Source organism: Vulpes vulpes, chromosome 14 (genome assembly GCF_048418805.1).
Source record: "Vulpes vulpes isolate BD-2025 chromosome 14, VulVul3, whole genome shotgun sequence".
Lineage (NCBI taxonomy): Eukaryota > Metazoa > Chordata > Mammalia > Carnivora > Canidae > Vulpes > Vulpes vulpes.
Window position 1 is genome coordinate 133,137,268 of NC_132793.1, and position 22,740 is coordinate 133,160,007.

Sequence of the window (22,740 nt, forward strand, 5' to 3'; positions counted from 1 at the left end):
ATCTAATTTAACATGAGTGGATTTGGACACTAATTTTCAAGGAATGTATACAGATGACCCTTGAAACAATATGGATTTGAACTGTGCAGGTCCACTTACACGTGGACTTTTTTCGATGAAAACTGTACTTTCGTTCTTATGATTTCCTTAACATTTTCTTTTCTCTAACTTGCTTTATTGTAAGAAAACAGTATATAATATAGCATATAAAATATGTGTTAATTGACTGTTATTGGTATGGCTTCCGGTCAACAATAGGCAAATAGTAATGAAGTTTCTGGGGGAATCAAAGTAGTTATACATAAATTTTTGACTATGCAGGCCTCTCCTACCCCCCCCCCCCCCATTCAGGGGTTAAGTGTAGTATTTTTTTAAATTAAGGCAATATTTGAACTTGCAGCTCATCCCCATGGGAACTTAGTCCACTGCTCTCGTTAAGGAAGTGGAAAGAAATAAGAGAATCTAATGTTGCATATATTCTGGTTTTCTTTTGCTGCTAGCAAACCACCTCAAAACTTAGTAGCTTAAAACGATAGCTTATTATTATCTCTCACAGTTCTGTGGGTTAACTGGGCTCAGCAGGTTGATTATTGCTTCCAGCGTGTCATGCAGTTGTAGTCAGATGTTGGCTGAGAGTTTTAGTTACTAGGTTCAACTGGGCAATTTATCCAAGTTGACTCACTTAGGTGGCCGGGAGCTCAGATGGCCTCCCTGGGTGGCTTGGGCCTCTCCCAGCATGGCATCTGGATAATAGGAGGGAGCTCCTGCAAGAGCAGTTCTTCAAGAGGTCAGGTGAAGCTGTAAGGCTTCTTGGATCTAGATCAGAAATTCCAGAACATCACCTCCATTAGATTCTTCCTGGCCAAGCCAGTCACTAAGGCCAGCACAGATTCAAGTGGAGAGGAATTTGATTCCATTTCTTGGTGTTGGCAATAGTGTATGGGCATTGGGAGAAGAGGAATTGATGGTGGCCATCTTTGGAGACTAGCCCTACAATGTAATTGATAAATTTGTTTCAATTTAACCAGGATATTTTTACATTATTAATAGTTTATGAAATATGTCTGCAATAGTCAAGTGTTGTTTCTGGTGTGGGTTTTTTTTTTTTTTTTTTTGGTTATTGTATCTGTATACTTATACAGTGGATTACTTAGGAACACTGAATATTTTTGTCCAGTTGTTGGCCCATTTTTTGCTTAGGTTCATTCATGGAATTGGACGATCGGGTGATATTTCTGCTGTGCAACCAAAAGCTGCAGGTTCTAGCCTTTTGAACAAAATTACCAATTCTTTGGTCCTGGACATCATAAAGTTGGCTGGTACGTACTGTGTTAATCATAATATTTTCGGCTGGCCAGTCACATACACCTTTGCCTCCTATCTTTTATGAACGCCTCTTTCCAAACAGGTTATAAATGGCTTTTGAAAGATATATATTTTTAAAAACCCTTTAGAAAAAGATAGAAAACCAGAGCCATAAGCCTGGAAGTTGAATTTGGCAGTGAGCTTCCTGAGACCAAGTAGAGAGGAAGCACTAAGTCTGTAACTCCTACTGTTTGATTGAAGAACTACAGAATTTCTTCAAGAAGGATGCTAGTTTTTCAGCGGAATAATTAATTTCTCTTACTTTTTATTTTTAGGTGTCCCTGCAGTGACCAACTGCTTTGTAGTTCCCATGGCGACTGGTATGAGTCTAACCTTGTGTTTCTTAACGTTACGACACAAAAGACCAAAGGCAAAGTATATTATATGGCCGAGAATAGACCAGAAGTCTTGCTTTAAATCCATGATCACTGCAGGTAAGAGAAGAGAAGTGGCATATATAATGTAGGAAATTCAAACTTTTTGTAGAGAGGAAGATGAATGAAAGAAGAAACTAAATATGTTCCTGTTCTCCCTTCTTATTTGTAAGAAAGTATACATAACAAGATTTACCATTTTAATCATTTTTAAATGTATGGTTCTGTAACATTATATACATTCACATTGTCGTACAGCCATTGTGTAACATATAATCTCCAGAACTTTTTCACCTCAACTGACTCTGTACCCACTAAAATAATAACTCCTCCCTCCCCACGACCCCCAGTTCCTCACGATCACTATTCTTTCTGTCTCTGAAATTGACTGCTCTGGGTCCTTTATATAAGTGGAGTTACAGAGTATTTGTCCTTTTGAGACTGGCTTATTTCGCACAGCACAATATCTTTAAAGTTCATGTTGCAGCATGTATTAGAATTTCTTTCCTCTTTTAAGGCTAATACATCACTGTATTTATCTTTCTCAACGTTGTTTACTCATTCATTCATTTGTTAATGGACACCTGGGTTGTTTTCACTTTTTGGCTCTGGTGAATAATGCTGCTGTGAATATGGGTGCACAAATACCCATTTGAGTCCTCCTTTGAATTCTTTGGGGTATATGCCATGAAGTGGAATGGCTGTATCGTATGTCCATTCTTTAAAATGGAGTTACAAATACTTATCTCACAAGATTGTTTGAGTATTAAGCAGGATGACATATGAAATGCCCAACAGTAATCCCTGAGCATGAAGGGTGCTAAGGGCTTCAGGAATGGTTGTTGTATATACATATGTGGAAAACACATAAATTGTTGTCATAAATCAAAGTGTAAGGATATAGGCATCGTTATGTATAGACGAGATAAAAACTTTACGTTGGTATTTTAGTATTTGGCTTGCTTAAATCAAGGCAAATCTGAGAATTTAAGGTTAATTTTGAATAATCTCAGTCTGTTGTATGAAATGAACTGTATTGGCCTATAACTAAACCATATAAATAATCCTAAAGAAACTCATGAAAAGGGATTCATAATATGGACATATAGCAGAAACTGATAGACTTTTAAGAGATATACTGATTTATTTTAAGTGGTATGAAGTTGTCAAGAAGTCTATTTATATCCTATTAACCAAAGAACTAATAACCAAACTTACGGGAAAGATGGCCATATTGAAGAATTGGAAACTTTTCCAAAAGATGTTAGGATTTGTACTACAATTTACGGTTTATCCTTTCTTAGGATAGTCTATATTCTTAGGAGACAAGATAGTTGTATTCTCAAAAAAAAAAAAACATTTTTAATGTTGAAAGCGAAAGTAGCGTTAGGTCTCAAAAATTTAAGAAAGAATAGAAAATTAGGTGTCATTTAGGAAGTACTATTTAGGTTTTGTTTTAATAGCTGTGAAAGTATAGATGTAAAACATGGACATCTCTGAACCAACATGATCGGATTGATGATTTTAGGGTGGCCAGGTTTTTATATTTCTGTAGATAGAATGCAGACAACTTAATATGGATTATAAAACACAGAAGAAAACTACTTCCTCTTAACTGCTTTAATTTTCTGTGTTTTGTCTCCCTTGTCTATGAAATGAGCGAGTTGAACTAAATGGTTTCTAAATCTCTTATAGCCTCTAAATACATGAGTCCAGCCTGCTGTAGATTTGCTATTTGGGAAGACTGAAAATGTGACTACGTAATAACTTTACGTGTAAAATTTCCCTAGTTTATTTTCTATCCAGTTTGTAAGACTTAAGCATGTTGATTTTACTTTTACCCTAAGTACTTACTAGTGTTACAACATATTTAGTTATCTAAGTGCTTTGTACATTGCTTACTGTATATATTGCACATACAATTCTTAAAGTTTATGGATACCTTAATATTCACCATGTAAGATAACACATTATTTGGTCAGACATTTGATCATGTGCTAGTTAAGTGTACTAATTCAACTGAAAATTGAGAAATAGTTTTTATATTTAAAGTATAGAAGAAGGTCCTTGTAAACTATGGGATGGTCAGTGATCATTAGGCTGATAAAATTCATTACTTTTACTTTAGGACTAAAATATAAAGTTGACGATTGTGATTTTAGTACTCAAATTATATTATTATTCTTGTCCATCTCTGAAATAAAGCCAACTTAAAAATGAAATGCTGCCAGAGAATGGATTTACTTTTCCTCAGTCTAAATGGAATCATAGTGAAGGATCCTTACTTTTATAGGTATCTATTTGGCCTTTGTTTTCCTTCCCAGAACAAGTCTTCCTAGTCATATCTAAGTATTAAATAGATTTTGCGGTCCTAATTGTGGTCTACTTGTCCTTCATGTACGTTGTTTTGACCTGCTTTTGATTCATGCCAAGATTGAGCCAGGTCTTTATTACGAGGCAAGGGCTCACTGACCAAATTTAGAGTTCCTGTGTAGAATAGCACTGCTTCCTAGAGTTCTAGGATCTTCCCTTATTTTAGTTTATCTAACATTTTGATTTCTGATTGGCTTGGTTAGGTTTTGAGCCTGTGGTGATAGAGAACGTGTTAGAAGGTGACGAGCTGCGCACAGACCTGAAAGCAGTGGAGGCTAAAGTCCAGGAACTTGGGCCTGATAACATTCTGTGTGTTCATTCTACTACATCCTGTTTCGCTCCAAGGGTGCCTGATAGGTAAATCATTTCCAAATAATTGTCCCTTAGGCGTCCATTGGTCTTTTAAATGAAATGCAGATATACGGACTCTCAAAGATGCTTATTAAGTAACATTTGGCAGGAAATAGGTGAATGGACTAGTGGAGAAACAACACAGTGGTTTGGAGAAATAAAAATTTGATACAAAAGAAGAAAAACAACTAATACCAAATGGAGATCCCTTTATCACCTGAGTAGACACAGAGCATCTGTCTTCCTGTTTTTGTCTGTTTCTGATCTCTTTGCATCTTTGCCTCATTATTTAATAGAAGTTTCTAAGCATAATGTTGGATTTAGTTGTTTTCATTGCTCCACTTCTTTGATCTTACAGTTAGTTTTCTTATATCAGAACTACCAGTATCAACAGATTTTTAAGTAGAAAATTTAGGATTATTTATTACTTTCTGAATTTCTTTTCTTTTTTTCTTCTTCTTCTTCTTTTTTTTTTTTTTTTAAAGATTTTATTCATTCATGAGAGACAGAGAGAGAGAGAGAGGGGCAGAGACACAGGCAGAGGCAGAAGCAGGCTCCATGCAGGGAGCCCAACATGGGACTCGATCCCAGGTCTCCAGGACCACATCCCGGGCCGAAGGCAGGTGCTAAATCGCTGAGCCACCCAGGGATCCCCCACTTCTGAATTTCTTAATTGGAAGATGAACTCGTGTACACTTGAGTGTACACGGTGATTGTCTTTGCATTTAGAGAAAACTGCATATATTTAAGAGAAAAGCAAAAAAAAAAAAAAAGCAAATTTTTTTTTTTCTAAAGGATGTCCACAAATTTTATTCTGAAAATATAACAGGCTTGGGTATAGTAATACAAATTTCTAGTTTTGATGGCACTCTCTGTTTTATTCTATCATGTTGAACAGAAGTGCTAATAATTTGTCAGAACTATATTGACTTTGGACTGTTTTTTAAGATCAAGTTAAACTTTAGTTTTATTCACGGAATCACACAATTTGGCAGTAATGAATGTATGTTACTTTTTTATTAGGCATGTTTTAAGAGACAGTTTTAAGACCATGCTCTTGAAAATTTACCTTGTTTTATTTGTGACTCTGAATTCTATTTTAAGATAATATTACATATCATTTCCTTGTTTATTCATTACTTAACAGTTTTTAAATTTATATTGAAATATAAATAAAGATCTCTTTACTTTCTTCATTGATGATTTTGCTACCTAGAAATATTTTAATGTGATAGAAATAAATCTCATTTCCCAAATACAGCACATGGGTATGTGTTAGATTGTTTATACTTTAGGATAGTTTTGTTTCCTTTTGATTTTTTTTTTTTAAAGATGTTTACAGTATGCTTGGTGTAGGGTTAAGTATTTTACATGTATTATCTCTTTTGGAAAAAAATTACAAATATTTTTTATCAGCAGAATTCTCAAATGACACTTTTTAGTTCTGTTATATAATGAATGTTCCTGATAAGAGTGAACTTTAGGAAAATGGTGAAGCACAGTTATTAGTAATATGTTCGAATTTCTAATTTTATTAAATGTAAGATGTATTTTGATTTCTTTGCATTAAGATTCCTTTATCGTCTTAACTTAAATAAGCATATGTATGTTATCTTTATTAGTTATTAGTTTATTAATTGGACAGAGTATTGTAGGGCAAAATCAGTCAAAGGAAATATAAAAAAATAAGGGTATCATTTCTTCTATCTGAATAACATCTCAATTGGCTGCTAAGTTGCAATACAATTTGATCTACATGGAAAGTATTTTTTATCTGTCCTTGCCTTTCATTAAATATCTTTATACAATATTAGCAGATTTGATCAATTCTGAATATTTAAAACAACTCAAATGATATTTTTTTCCATTTTAAAATAGTACTTTCTGTTATTATAGCATCTTACTCTCAAGGAACTTTGTTAATAAGGAATGCTTTCATTAGAACACAAACATGTTGAAGTGCCTTTTATGAAGAAAATACTTGTGTGCATCCCAGAAGGTCTATTTTGTTAAAAACAAGTATCTGATTAATTTGAGTAATGAAAGGTTCCTCTCAATTTGTGAGGTTTATGAAAATGAATGATAAAATGACTTTAACTCATAATACCTTAAGGAAGTAAACTGAAAACTTCTGACAGAAAAATGGCATTCCTGTCTGTACTTTTTTTTTTTTTTTTCTGTCTGTACTTTAAAAACATAATGCGGGCAGCTCGGGTGGCTCAACAGTTTAGTATTGCCTTCAGCCCAGGGCGTGATCATAGAGATCCGGGATCGAGTCCCATGTCGGGCTCCCTGCATGGAGCCTGCTTCTCCCTCTACCTGTGTCTCTGCCTCCCTCTCTCTCTCTGTGTCTCTCATGAATAAATAAATAAAATCTTAAAAAAAAACCAAACAATGTACATCTAAAAAAATGTATTTTGCAAAAATAAATAACTATGTAATATATATTTGAAATACATCCTTATGGGAAAGAACTTTTATTGAATAAAAATGCTTTGCTTCCAAATCCTTTATATTATAGAAAGAACATTTTTAAGAAATTTAAAACTTTATTAAAACATAGGATTTAGTCTTAGTTTCATAGCATGTGAAGATATTTGTTAGAGATGGCCTCAGTCACAAGTAGTATTTGGATTTGCAGAGGAACACCATTCATTACACACTAATTGAAATTTATTACCTTATTTTGCATAGAGCTTGACTCTCAACTTGTTTTAATATAAGGAGTGTCAAATGAAAAAGTAAGAGTGAATTTAAAACCAGCAGCTATTTAAAAGATTCTTTAGTTTGCAAGTTGTTGGAAAATGTTATTTTGGTACTGAAACATTTTAATGTTCTGTATTTTTTAATACATTAAAGTCTACTTGAAAATGTATTTTTTACTTTATGAGATGTTAAATGTAAGATTTCTTAAGATTTTAAGACATGCTAATTATTTTGCAACTATTAGCTTTAGTATGATAAGCAACCAAAAGCATTTAAAAATGAGCATACCACCCTGTTAAGAGGTCATTATAATCTTCTCGCTTTTTTATATAGGAAATTTTAAAGTGATTTAAAAGCTCCCATGTATACGGATTTTTATAAATACCCGTTTTCTCATTTATTGGTAACATTAATTTAAAAGCTTTTTTAGGTTTATCCTAAAGTGCCTGCTGCTGAATTTTATGCTAAAATACTGCTGTAGAAATTTCAGTTTTCCCATTTTTTTCATAGTGTACATTAAGAATAACTATTGAATTAAAAAAAGTTCTCACACTGTAATTTATAAAAGCACAGTAGGAATATGTCTTTCTGTTGAATATTTATGTTTGTAGATTAGAAGAACTGGCTGTGATTTGTGCTAATTCTGGCATTCCACATATAGTCAACAATGCTTATGGAGTGCAGTCTTCAAAGTGTATGCACCTCATCCAGCAGGTAAGAGTTTAAAAAGATGTGTCAAGAAAAAACTATTTTAACATATTACAAGATTCTTCCTTTGTTTTCCTTACTACTTAATATAGTAAAATCAACCATTTGGCATCCTCAACTTCATGCAGCATTAGAAATTGGCATCTGATATCCATACAGTAAAAGTCACTCTTCTTTGCTGGTAGTTGGACTAATAGTTTTGGTCAGGACCAACAGAGAAATACTTCAATAGCTCATTTTTTTTAACTTTCTGAGGTTGTTTCATTACCAGCATTCTCACTTTTCTAATATACTGGGTTATTATAATTTAAAAACTATATTGATGATTTATTTCATATTTAAGGAATCACTTTTATTATCCTACGCTGGAAAATGGCTTCACTTTATAACATTTTAGCATATAGCTATGTAGTTACAGGTTTTAAAATAATGTTATGATTTTGTTCTTATAAATATCAAATAGGATGAGATCCTGGTCATCTGTTTTACATTTTTTTTTAAAGATTTATTTATTTTAGAGAGAGTGAGCGCACGCACGTGTGGGAAAGAGGGGGCAGAGGGAGATGGAGAGAACATCTCCAGCAGACTCTGTGCAGAGCGCGATTCAGGGCTCTATCCCACCACCCTGAGATCATGACCCAAAACCAAGAGTCAGACGCTTAACTGATGATGCTACCCAGACGCCCCTGGTTTAGATCTTTTTTGAAAATATGACTGGGCATCCCATCCTGCTCAGGTTAAGAATTAGAGCCATGGCCTGCAAGGCTTTGTGTATTCAGGCCTCTGTAGCTTCTCAGTTTCGTTTCCTGCTGTGCTCTCACCTGCTGTCTCCTGCACACCTGCCTGCCTTCTGTTCCTCCAGTGTGCCACAGGTGTGCCCACTGCCCTGGTTTTGTGCTCGTCCCTTCCCCTCACTAGATTCCTCTTCCAGAGACTTGAATGGCTTCTTACCTTTGTCAGACACCCGATCTGAAATTACTAGTTCCTTTTCCTTGCCTGCGTTTTCTGTGTCCCTTTTCCTATTTTATGCCATACTCATTTGTTTTAAGGGATACATTTTCCCACATTTTAACATCTCTAAAATGGGAGCATCTTAGAATTAGTGGTGTCTCATAATGTTAGTTGACAATGTTCTTTCTTACCTAGTGGTGTGGAAAATTTGGGTGCTTCTTAAAATTGATGGTCCCTTGCTCTTTTTCTACAAAGCACATCTCACCGTTTAATATGATTTATTTACTTTTTTATTGTCTAGTTATTGTTACTAATGAAAATTGAGGTTCTGTTAAGGACTTTGTTCACTATTATGTCTTCAGTACTTAGGACAGAATCTGGTGTACATAATTGATACTCAGTAACTGGTTACTGAAAGCATTATCTACTTACAATGATTATTTATACTCTATGAAGATGTGGATAGATACTATTCATGTATGGTATGAAGTGTATAATTTGTGTGCATAATGGTGTTGATCACATACTTGGTTTTGACACACATGTGGTTTATGTTATGTGGGGACTTATTCACAGATTATCTGTGGCCTTCTTCAGTGCAGTGGTGAATGCTCCTTAGCCCAGTAGGTCTTTGCTGGTAAAAAAAAAAAAAAAATTGGAGTGTTAATATCAACTCATATAAATGTGGTTTATATGATAGTTATTAGCCGATTTGCTTCTTTTCTCAAAGGTTGTACCAGCTAGGATGCAGTTGGCTACAAATAAAAGAAAACCAACTCAAAATAGCCTAACCAATGAGGAACTAGATGCATTTACATAGCATAAGAAGTCCAGAGGTGGAGTGGGTGGTAGGCTTGTTATGCCAGAGGAAGACTGTCATTTCTTTCATATCCTTTTCTATTATTCCTTAACTTTTTGAGGAACTTTATCATAATTCTAGACTAGGTTATTTCCAGTGTGAATGATAGCCAAGAAAAGTCACATAATTCTCTACACTGGAAATCTTAAAAAAAAATTTTCTTTCAGTGATTTGTTTTTACTTCTCCTTCCTTTCCCCCCTCTCTTCTTTTCCTTTTTAATTTTTAGCAGCCTCAATTATTTTGAAAGTTTAGTACATCAGTATTACTAAAAGGTCATAAAAGTGAGGAAGGAATAGAAGGTCACTCATATACCCCAACAAATACCCTTAATAATTTATTTGTTCATTTTTTCTCTTTTTTTATATGTGGATTGCTTTTTACATCGTGGCAATGATTGTGCACTAAATGTTACCTTTTTTAAACTTAGGGCAAAAAATATATTTAATTTTTGCAGGTTATATTTTGATATTCTCCACATCCCTATAAAATCTTCATATTGATCATTTCAGTGGCTCCAAAACATTTACTCAAATATTATGTATTTAACCTAGAAGTCCTTAGTGTTGTGGTGCTCACAGTATAATTTTGAATACCAGAAAATTTGGCAGCATAGCTGGAGAGCTTAAGACAGAGACAGTGAGCTCCAGGATATGATGTAAAAGGTGCTGTTGGAGTTGTACATCACAAATGCCCTACTTTGTCAACACCTCTCTTCATTTGTGAGGTGATTTTGCTAAAATTGGGTGTTATTGAGTGCTAGTTACTATTCATGACATTTAAAAAATTATAGTTAGCTTTAATTCATCGCAATAATTCTTAGTAATATATGCCATTTACTGAGTACCCACCATGTGTCAGGCATCCTGCTAGACTTTTAAAGTTTATTAACTTAATCCTAACGGTTTAAGGTGTACTTATTATTTCCTTTCTACAAATGAAGAAACAGACTCAGAAGGATTAAGTGACTAGCCCAAGGTTCCATAGCTACAAAATGGCCCATTTAGTTCAGTGTAACTTCAGAGCCTCCTATTTTCTTCTAAAAAACAAAGTGCTAAAATTGCAAATACTTCCTTGAGAAGATGGTGTTGCATTAATCAATCAAAGGGCTATAACTAAAATGTTTCAGCTCTGTTTTAATTTTTTTTTATTTTAGAGATGATGCCCCAGAATGATTTATGAAGAGCATATGAAACATTCTGGCATGCACATGTCATTCCCAGGAAGGTGGCTTTGAGGAACCTATATTTCTGTTTATATACTACACTGACTAATTTAGGAGACTGATGGAATGTGGATGGGAGGACAGATTAATGGAGAGCAATGTTATAGAGTCACAGAAATACATAGGATAAATGATTTTAGAGTCAGCATGGATTATAAAATGCCCAGAGTGTGAGAAGCAGCAGCTTCGTTTATTAAGAATTTGGGGAAAGTAGGTGTCCTACTGCTTATTCACAGACCTAGTCGTCCATTCATTCAACAAATATTTACAGGTGCCGGGCATCAGGTTAGGCCGTGGGGATACAGTAGTGAATACAACAAAATCCTTATCTTCATGAAGCAGAAGCAGACAGTAAACAATAAGTATGACAGGTCTTGATAAATGCTCTGGATTGGGGAGGGGGTGTCAGATTAGATGGAGTGATCCAGGAGGTCCTCTCCAAGAAGTAACATTTGAGCAGAGCCCTTAGTGATAGGAAGGCATGAGCCCTGCCACGCTCTAGAGTCCAGACAGAAGGTAACTAGCAAGTGCCAAGACTCTGAGGCAGGAGTATGTGAGGAGCAGCAAGGATGCCAGGGTGGCTGGATCTGGACAAATGAGGACAACGACAGTAGTAAAGAGATTGAGGTGTGCTAAGGACTTGGGATTTTATCTTTGGTATGGTTGTCAACCATGGGAAGGTTTTGAGCAGGAGAGTGACATGTAATTTACATTTTTCAGCCTCATTCTGGCTACTATGGGGTTAATAGACGATAGGCAAGAATGGAAGGCTGTTGTGGAGCCCACATGAAATACATGTTGGTGGCTCGGGCCAAGCAGGTAGCCGTTAAGGTGTTAAGATGTGGTTGGATTCAGATGTATTTTGAGAGTGGATCTTACAGGGTGTGCTGATGAATCAGATGTGAGGTATGAGGAAATGAGAATTCAGCGACTCCAGGGCTTTGGCTTGGGTAGCTGGAAGAATGGAAATGCCATGGAATAATATTTTATTTCATAAACATGGGCTCTTCCTCCAGATTACCTGGCTAGGGTTTAGTCCCTGCTGTGTCTTTGATTACCTGGGTGACTCTCAGTAAGGTGCTTTAACTGCCTGGATTTGAATCCCAGCTGTGCTATTAAGTACATTTCTGACCTTGGGCAGGCCGCTTTAATTCTATCGTGCCTTAATTTTCTCATCTGTGAAATAGCTATTATAGTCGCGTCTACCTCATATGGTTATTATGAGGGTTGAATGTAAAGTGCTTAGAATAGTGCCTGATGCATAGTAAGTTCGCAGTGAATTCCAGCAGAAATTTTTACATGAACAATTATCTTTTATTTATTACCACTGTCCCTAGAACCTTGAGCAGTGTTTGGCAGCTGATAGGTGCCTAGATATTCTTTTGTGAATAAACAAGGAAACAAACGAACTGATACATGGCAGCCCTTTCCTTCATAGCAGAAGCTCATGTGTTCCCTCTTATGTTTAAGCCCTTTCAGCCTTATTCTGGTGGGTTTTTTTCCTTCTCATTGATATCCTCTGACTTCATTGAGAGTGGGTCCAGCTTGCTGTTTTTTTTTTTTTCTTGTTTGCTAAGCGGGTAATTTATTAAGCCATACGTGATAGATATTAGCTAAACTTCCTATGGTAATCATTTCATGATATATGCATATGTCAAATCATCATGTCGTACACCTCAAACTTACACATACTATGTCAATTATATCTCAATAAAACTGACAAAAAAGTGTTTTTTCATTAAAAAAAAAAAAAAAAGAAAAAACCCCATACTTCCACATTTATTTGCAAAGCTTCAATTATCTTTTAAAAAATATTTAGATCTACATTGGGGCTCATTCATTCTGTTTCTTTGATAAAACCGTTTGTTTTTTGTGAGGCTGTTTGCTTTCTTGCCGTAGTGTACTGCTCTTTATGCTTTCTGTGTTTTATTTTATTTTTTAAAGATTTTATTTATTTGAGAGAGAGAGCACGAGAGAGAACATAAGCAGGGGGTGGGGAGAGGGAGAACCAGACCTCGCTGAGCAGGGAGCCCAACATGGGGCTCAGTCCCAGGACTCCAGGATCATGACCTGAGCCGAAGGCAGATGTTTAATTGAGTGAGCCACCCAGGCACCCCACTTTCTGTGTGTTAGTGATGAAAGGGTTCTAGCAAAGTCTCGCAGTGATCGTTCTCTTAATACTCCTGCTCCTGATTTAGGCTCACATTTCTCTTAGGAAGCTCTGGACAGTACTTAAATGTTAATAAAAGACAACTCTGAGTATTCTTCTTTATTTTTATGTTCTACTACTTTGTGTGCTGTTCAGTTATTTATTCTATTAGTCTTATATGGTTCTCGTAGTCTCTATATGCTTCTTTCTGTTTTCCTGTGATATGGTGAGATTTTCTTTGATCATAGTTTATGAGGAAATTAGAAAAGTAACAGGGAAAGGTTAAGATTTAAACAATCATGCAGTAGCTTCCAAAGTAGTCTGCTTCCCTTTCCTGCTTTTGTGTTTCTACCTATTGCCTGGATCTGGTCTCTTAGATTAGGCTGGCTATCTGCTCCTTCTATTCTCCCTGAGATATGGCTGTGGAGGGAAAGTGTGAAGATGAAGGTCATATGTGGTTATAATATTAATAGGAATGTAGATTGTGAATACAGATTGAAAAATCTGTCGCTACAGATAAAGAAAAAAACTATCTTAGTTGAAATTTAGATAGTATCTCTATTTTTAAGAGGAGAAAATTGAAGCACATTAGATAGAAGGTCACAGACTACATTGGATGGGGACTAGAACTTAGTTTTTACGTTTCTAGGAAGTAAGTATTCATTTTTTCACCAGAATATTAGATTTTCACTTGAAGTTCATTTGCAGTGGAATGAGATCATCTAAGATTATAACATTAGGAAACATGAGTTATGTAGAAACATTGCCAAGAGTATACAAAAAAAATTTTCCATTAGTTGCTGTTAAAAATAAATTTTTTTCTCTTTTGCTATCTGAGTGGTGGTAGGAGCAGAGCTGTTGCTTAGTCATGCAAGTAGTAGATTAAGCATCAAAGAGAAGTACTTAAATGTGTTAACTCATTGGCAACACGGGTAAGCTACGTTAGATTATGGTGGCCACTCAGCTCAGAGTGTGTTTAAAATTACTTAATAGTTGCAGGACCCACTGTTGGCCTTTGTTGTAAATAGAAGATCACAGATGAGACAGGATGAGAGGTATGGGAGGATTCTACTCTTAGCCAACTTTAAGATGGAAAGCTGAGTTCCCACGTGGAATAATACTAAAACTCTGCCTTCCTCCCAAGGTGGTTGTGAGGATGTAATGATCTTTTTTGTATGAAAGCAGGTTGTAGACTATAAAGTGCTCTTTCACCTAAAAGGAGCAACATTAAAAACTCATTTTCATGCTTAAAAATCCTTTGTTGGCACTGTTACAAAGAAAATAAGAATAGTTGCTCTATTTCTGACTTTTCATGCATTGTCTAATGGTATTTATTTCTTAATAGCAGTTGTCGTTTCTTTTCCTACAAGCCAGTATGTAATACTCCGTGTATTTCATTCCAGGGGGCTCGGGTTGGCCGAATAGATGCTTTCGTTCAGAGCTTGGACAAAAATTTTATGGTTCCAGTAGGTGGTGCTATAATTGCTGGCTTTAATGATTCCTTCATTCAGGAAATCAGCAAGATGTATCCAGGTAAATAAATCAGTTGCTCTTCAGAAAAGTAACAAAAATCCATTTGTACCCAGGCTAATATAATAAATCTTAATTTCTAAAGGGTTTTCCCCCTTCCTGAATGTAACTTGTTTATCTTATTTCAGGAAGAGCTTCAGCTTCACCTTCTTTAGATGTCCTTATTACTTTATTATCACTTGGATCAAATGGCTATAAGAAGCTATTGAAAGAAAGAAAGGTAAGCTTTCCTTTTAGGTGTTAAATGGTACCCTTGACTAAACTTATTCCAAATTATTGGTGTTTTTGCTTTTTGGCTTGTCACTTTGAGAATATAGCTAGCTAGTGTGGTCCTATGGGATCTACTTTGAATAGAATCCTGTGCCAGGTGGTTTTCAGGTGTCGTTGTTTCCTGTGCGTTCAGATGTTGTGAGGGATCTTGGACAGGTGAGTTTGCTTTTGTTTTTTTTGCGAAATTTCTACATCAGAGATTTCTATTAGTTTACTAAAATTCAGTTTATTTATCACTTCAAGATATTCAAGATAGAGGGTTTTGAAAGACAAATGAACAAGTTTTTTCTTTTTAGTTCTTGGATGTCTGAAGACTTGTATAGGTGTGAGATGTCAGTCAGAGGAGAAGAACCAGGTCAGAATCTGGCCAGCTTCTCATTCTAAGATAATTCATCCCTTGCCATTACTGGAATGCTGAACGCATTGGTTATGTTGGCTGTGAAAGAAAAGTGACATTTTTGCTTGAAAACTGGACTTCATCTGCAACACTGAAAGTGGCTTAATTAATTCGGGACAACTCCAAAACTGTAGACAGAGACAGTGTTGGCAGGGTGGGTCTGGGTCAAACTAAAATGTTTTATTCATCTCCCATCTGGGAGAGCCAGAGGCTGCTGTTACAGTTTTTGCATCTATGTAGGTTTCTAACATTCAGTAGCAATTATAGTCCTTTAGATTTATAATAGTACTTTCCATATTTTGAGATATGTTATATGTATTATCTGATAGAGCCTCTCAATAGCCTTATGCATATGCAATAGAAGTTGAAAAATTTTGTTCCCTATTTTCCTCTAGCCTCCTCTCTCCCCTCACCAGTTTAGTCCATAGGAAGATAATTGTTTACTTAGTATTATGGGGACATCTCTTAAGATTTACATGATGCAGGAAAAGAGACCCAACATCAGTCTTTAGGAAATGCATGTGAAAACCAGCGAGATAAAAAAAAAAAAAAAAGAAAACCAGCGAGATACCACTTCACGCCTAGTAGAAGGGCTAATATAAAGAAAACTGATCAGACTAAATGCTGGCAAAGATCTCAAGCAAGTAGAGAACTCTCAGACATGGCTGGCAAGAACACAAATGGTACAGTAACTTTGGAAAAACACTTCAGCAGTTTTTTAGAAAGTTAAGCATATGCTCACCGTATAAACTAGCCATCCTGCTCCCAGCTATTTACTCAAGGGAAATGAAAATTTATGTCTCTACAAAAACCTATACATGAATGTTTATAGAGATTTTATTCATAATTGCCAAACCCTGGAAACAACTCAAATGTCCATCATCTGGTGTATAAACAAACTGTGGTACATACATACTCAGCAATAAAAAGGAACAAATGACTGATATAAGCAACAAAATAATGGCTCTCAAATGCATTATACTAAATGAAATAAGCCAGACTGTAAGGGCTACATATTATATGGTTTCATATATATGCTATTCTGGAAAAGGCAAAACATAGGACAGAGAGAAGTTGTCAGAGTTATGAGTTGAGGGAGGGGGCTCATGGGATAGGAAATGGTTTGTATCCTGATAGTGGGGGTGGTTTTGTAGCTGTGTATGTTTGTCCAAACTCATAGAAGTGGACCCCTAAAAACTAGGCCTCTGAAATTATACCTTAAAAAACCTAACAAAGATTTTCAAATGACTAGAATAAAACACCAGTTTCATAAACTCCCAGAAGTAATCATCATGGTCATAGATTGTTTTAGCTAAGAGAAGGCCTCAATAAATCTTCCAAGGAACCCTTTCCATATGACAGAGGAAGCCTGTTTGTAGATGAGCAAAACTCTTATGTTTATATTGTTTATATGAGAGTTTAGTTGTGTTAGATGGCCGTGGGCCTTAACTCTCCTGTAACTGGTTGTTTCACTATGGAAAAGATATTTGAACTCACAGATTTTTTTGTGAGGTGTTCCCATTATCCTCATTTTTACAGGAAATGGACAGAAAAGTAACACGTGAGGTAAATTGTGGGACATGGGTTTAAAGCTAGGCAATTGGGCCTTTGATCCTCTATCTTAACCTTAAACTCTACTGCTTTTTTCTTACATGGATAAATAGTCTAGCCTGGTAGCTATGTAGTTGTCTTATATAGGTATCAATATGAAGACTTAGGTCTACTAATGTCCAGAGGAGGCAAAAACAATGAATGAATTTGGTGATTCTGACCAAAACTCAGTTATATTTTAGAAAGGATATAAGGTGTTTACTTGTGTGGAATCTGTTGGTTGAGAACTGCCCCTTCCTGACACCAGGCAATCCTACTGAGACTGTCAATCACAGCATCCCTTCTTACTGTCTTTTCAGAGTGGTGGACATATGATCTGGCTTACGTGGTTCACAGGTGGGCATGCGACAGTAGATTCCTTCCAGCAGGTGTGATAGATCCTTTAGAGAGAGAGAGGGTTTGCTGTTTTGCAGATAGTAAACTGTAAGGAGATAATTTTAATACTCAGCTACCATGTTTCTAGCCATGCCAAGAGTCTTCTTGGGAATTGAGAATATGAGAGAGAAAACGAAACTAAGAGTCATTTGTGTCTCTGGATCCAGCCGTGCCTGCTTGTAGACTTGGCTGTGAGATGAACCAACAAATTCCCTTTTCTGTTTTATTTATTTATTTTTTTAAAGATTTCATTTATTTATTCATGAGAGACAGAGAGAGAGAGAGAGAGAGAGAGAGAGAGAGAGATCGAGGCAGAGACACAGGCAGAGGGAGAAGCAGGCTCCATGCAGGGAGCCCGACGTGGGACTTCATCCCGGGTCCCCAGGATCAGGCCCTGGGCTGAAGGCGGCGCTAAACCACTGAGCCACCTGGGCTACCCCCTTTTCTGTTTTAAATTAGATTTCTAACACTGATGCTTTTTGATTCCTCTTATACCCTTGAGTCCTTCATAATGTTTACCAGCATTCAATTCCTCCTTTCCACTTCCACTGCCACAACCCCTTAGCTCAAGCTCTTACCACATCACACCTGGATCGTTAGTCATTTACCAGGTCTCCTGATCCCCAATTTTACTCTTCTCTAATTTGCTATGTTCTAGACTAGTACCAGACTAATATTTTAAAGTTCTTCAGGTTATTCTGCTTTGGGTTCTGGTTGCCTGCAAGACAAAGTCCATATTCCTTAGCCTGCCATCACGATTCTTTATAGTCTGTATTGGACCCTGCTCATTCATTTATTCGGGCAAAGAGATATTTATGCTTAGGCCTTCATTCACAAATGAGACTTACATATTACATAGTCTTTACCATCATGGAAATTATAGTCGGGGGAAATCTAGATATTAAATACACTATTATAAATCTGTCTGGCATTATGAAAGGACAAGCAGAAGGTATGAGAGCATGTGTCACCTAACCCAGCTGGGGCACCTAACCCAGTTCTGGCAGGGTTGGGGAAGGCCTCCCTGAGGAAGAGACATCTGTTCTACAAAAGTACAACTCATACATTTATTAGACATCTATGGTGTCATCATAAACTAGAGTGGATTACTAAAATAACTGTAAAAACTCTTAAAGGGTACTTTAGACTGAGTCTAGAAAGAAAAGTATTGTGCCAGTTATTGGAGAGTTTGTTCTGGATCACTTCGTAAAATTGGCTTTCCTTTAGGATAAATTCAGATTCAATAAGTCTGGAATGGGGCTCAAACAACTGCATTTTTAACAAACTTCCCTGATGAATCTGATGCACATCCTAGTTTGAAACCCATTGTTTGGGGGGCACACAGGTCACTTGTATCTATAATAGAAATTTGGAGAAGAAACACAACAATGTCCTAGCATTTTAATTCATAGGTAGATAAAATCTTACGGAGTTTGGGATGGACTGCATGAGCATCCCAAATATCAAAGCTTAATGATATAACTTGTTAGTTATCTCTTTATTTCTGATCTTTTCAGTTATCCTAGTTATAGTCTTTTCTTATATTGTTGCTCTTTACCTTATAATGATTCCTCTGCAGATTTGGCTAAAAATTCATTTTTGGAATTTATAATAGCTCTGATAAAATTATTACATAAAGTTTTAAGTTAGACATTTAAAGATTACTCTTTATAATGTAGATAGAAACTTTAAAACTTTTTTATGCTGTTGTTATTATATCAGGTAAATGTACTATTTTATATTTCCTGTTTCTGTTCTTGAATTGAAACTGTATATGATAACTAATAATTAAACTGATCTGAGTGCATTCCCCCCCGCCTCCGCCCCAAATCCCCATCAAGTGTCTAAATTGAAACTTGGTCTTTGATTATAGGTAGTTTGGGAGACTCATGTCTCCCTCGGAGTTTACATTCATCCCTCTCTGTTCTTCGTATCCTTTGCTTGATATATTAGGTGCTCATCAGATGTTTGTTGAATGAATCAATGGAAGGGATTTGGGAACACCTAGGTTTAGTTTTGTTTAATCATCTCATGTTTTACACAGAATAAATATCTTTCTGGAAAATTAGAAAGTAAATCAATTTTTTAAAAGATTTAATTTATTTATTCATGAGAGACACAGAGAGAGGCATAGGCAGAAGGAGAAGCAGGCTCGCTGTGTGGAGCCTGATGAGGGACTCAATCCCCGGACCCCAGGGTCACCACCTGACCCGAAATCAGACGCTCAACCACTGAGCCATGCAGGTGTCCTGCAAATTAACTTTTTGACATTATAATTAGGTGTTCTCATGGAAGTATTTCTCTATATGGATATAGTTGCAAATTTGTGAAAAGGAGTGAGTTAAAATGGTGATGACCTGTTATGTGTAACAGGTCCTGTATTTCTGGGAATAGGTCTTCCTCTTTAGCAGGTACTCCACTTTCAAATTAATTTCTTAATCTTAGGATTTTGGAATTGTTGATTGTAGGGGTACTCTGTCATCTTTTTGGAATCTAAGAATTTCTGCGATGCCATGGTTCTTCTGACTTTTGACATTTATGGTTTGACTTTAAAATTTTCAGCTACTTCAAGATAATTCCAAACACTCATACATGTGTACATTTTGCATGAAAAAGAAAATCTACCAGCTTTGAGAATGACCTATAGGAATATGTAGCTTAACTGGTAAATAGATCCAGCAGGTAGCCCAGCTCTACTTCTCATTGGGACTTTGTTCTTTGTTAGTCATTATATAAATATCTTATAGGGCATTTTAAGTTCTAGTGATATCTATGAATTGAATGACTATCTCAGATGTCAGGAGGTTACTTCTCTTTGTAACATTCAGAACTTTGTTCATTTCCTTTTATCTAGATGGAGTAGAGTGGAATACACAGGGACAGGACAAGAATGGGATATAGCTACAGGGTATTAGCATGTGTCTGTAAAGAGTCCTGTCAGCTAATGTTACTTATATTATTATTTTTTAGTTATTTTTTTGGTAAATATTTATTTGAGAGAGAGAAAACACGAATGTGGGGTGGAAGGGCAGAAGAAGTAGGAGGGAGAATCTTGACAGACTTCAACACTGAGTGCAGAGCCCTACATGGAGCTTGCTCTCATGACCCCAAGATCATGACCTGAGCCAAAACCAAGAGTTGGATGCTCAACTGAATGTGCCACACAGGTGTCCCACTAATGTTAGCTATTTTAACCTGAAAATTATTTTAGGAGGGAAAAGTAGATGGGTGGAAAGTTTTAGCATTTTTATGAATGTTTACTCTGTGCCAAGAACTCTGTTAGGTTTACTTATTCATTATTTCATGTACTACTTAAAGCAAGTTTGTGAGGAAGATATTATCCCCATTTTATAGATGAAATTGAGGCTCAGAGAAGTTAAGTACTTATTCAAAGAGCACAAAAAAGTGCCAGAACTGCTACTGAAACCCAGATCTGTGTGATTCTAAAGCCTCTGTGCTTTATGTCTTAACCACTCTCTTACTGCTTCCAATCACTCATCCAGCATTGAGGGAGTGGTTTCCCGCTCTGTACCAGGCATTGGACCCATAAAAATGATGATCTTGTGACCCTTTATTCTTAGCTACTGGAGGTATGTAAAACCCCAAAGGCTCTAATATATTAATAGGTTTTATTTAAAATTCTTTGTATAGAATGTACTTAGAACAGAGACTACCTGAAGTAGTAATCTTCAAAGCATTAAAATGCTCCTTTGAGAACTCTGTCATTTTAAGTGAATAAAAGTTTGCTCTTTAACAACTTCATTCAACAGGCAAATCTTTTCACTGAAAAATGTGGATGTCTGCCATAAGCCATAATTGCATATATGTAGCATAAATATTGTTTTTTTATTGGATTTGTTGCAGAAGTAAGGGCCTCTTTTGTTTAAATGGACTTGCTTTTGAACTGTGAAAATTTAATCGTGATAGTTTATCGGTTCAGTTCTGGAGAAGCTGAGGTAAAGCTATTTTGCTTCAGCCAGAGCTATTTATATACCATCACCGAGAGCTCCTTTTTATATTATCGGTGTTATTGCGTACTAAAAAAGGAGTGTTAAAAGAAAACTTAGGATTTTTTTTTTTATTCCGTGCCCTTATTCACCACAATGATATTTTTAGAGGTTATTTCATCTAGTATATCTCTTCAGAAAGGGCTTTATCTTTTCACAGTAGAGGCAGACAAGAACTCAGCTTGAAGCCATTCCTTCTCAAGCCTTCTTTTTTGAAGGGTGAAAGGATCAGAGAGAGTGGGACTGTGTGTGTGCATTGAACCCCTGCCCTCAGCCCCTTCCCGATCCACGATCCACGCATGTGCTTCACTGAGGGGACAGATGACCAGGAATTTAACTGAAGAGGCCTTTAAGAAAAGGGGTTAACATTTAAGACATTATTTCTGTGAGTTTCTCTCTGCAAAAAAGAAAGATCAGTCTTAGAAGTTTCTCCCCACTTCTGTTTGCTTCCAGAGAAGGCCATCATTCTGCTTAGCTTTCCTTTTAGAAGAGTGCTTTGCTGAACCGAGCAAGCAGATAATCACTCATTGTTGCAGATATCTCCTGAATTGGACAAGTGCGGAAGAGCAAGGGCAGTGGGTGGTTGCTTCAATGGCTAGCGTTTGTTAGCTGAGGCTTTGGAAGATCAGCTAAGTTCTAGAAGAACATCAGTCATACGACTTCAAACACTGTCCTATAACAAAGCTAGGTTTGGAAACATGAGTAGATTTGCAGCCCTAAAAGAGGAGTTGTTGAATCTCAAAAGTGTTGCATTTCAGACCTGGCAATGGCCTCGACAGAAGAGTTGTTGAAAGCAGTGCTTTAGCCTGAGATGCATGGCCTGCTGAGTATGCCCGGGTCCTTTCAGCTGGCCACAGTCAGAGCAGCATATTGCAGTTAGTACTGGTATCTGCACATACGGACCTCTGTGCATGGATCTGTACCTACAGTCTGTTGTCCATCTGCCCTTTCATGGTATTATGGAGGCGTTAGAGCACTTATTATGTTTCCCTTTTGATTTATTACCAACTCCGTAAGACATAATAATTTGTGAAGTTCTGTTTTCATCTTCTCTTGTAATGTGAAACAGTATGTTTCAAAAAGCATGATTACAGAAGACATTGTCCCTTAAAATGTAGTGAATTATGCACATTTGGGAATTATGGGGAGGGATAGGCTAAATGTTGGGCTTTACGACTGCAAATCAATTTGTGAAAGGCCATGTGAAAGATAATGCTTAATATAATTTAACTTCCCTTCCATTAACATCTTGAACTATGGTGTAAAGTTTTGTATTTTTATTCTAGAAATATAGCTGACATTAGCATTCAGGTATGCAGTTCAGTTTATCTCTAGTGAAGAGTCTTTTAAAATTAAGTTAAATACAGCACAAAAGACATGAAAAATCAATAATATTTCATTTCTTTTAAGTAAGATCTTTCTATATACATTTGCTTTGGGTGCTTATAAATTTCTCCCTTTACAGAAGTATTTTATAATAAATGTCAGTTA

At 36.2% G+C, this 22,740-nt stretch overlaps 1 protein-coding gene across 1 annotated transcript in view; it reads left to right on the forward strand.

Moving 5' to 3' along the window:
* SEPSECS (Sep (O-phosphoserine) tRNA:Sec (selenocysteine) tRNA synthase) overlaps positions 1-22,740 on the forward strand; it is a 36,276-nt gene that overhangs the window by 2,814 nt on the left and 10,722 nt on the right. Inside the window, exons 3-8 of the mRNA XM_072737976.1 lie at positions 1,201-1,319; positions 1,641-1,799; positions 4,316-4,469; positions 7,781-7,883; positions 14,463-14,592; positions 14,718-14,809. Coding sequence (XP_072594077.1) covers positions 1,201-1,319; positions 1,641-1,799; positions 4,316-4,469; positions 7,781-7,883; positions 14,463-14,592; positions 14,718-14,809 — 757 coding nt within the window. The remainder of the gene's footprint in view (positions 1-1,200; positions 1,320-1,640; positions 1,800-4,315; positions 4,470-7,780; positions 7,884-14,462; positions 14,593-14,717; positions 14,810-22,740) is intronic.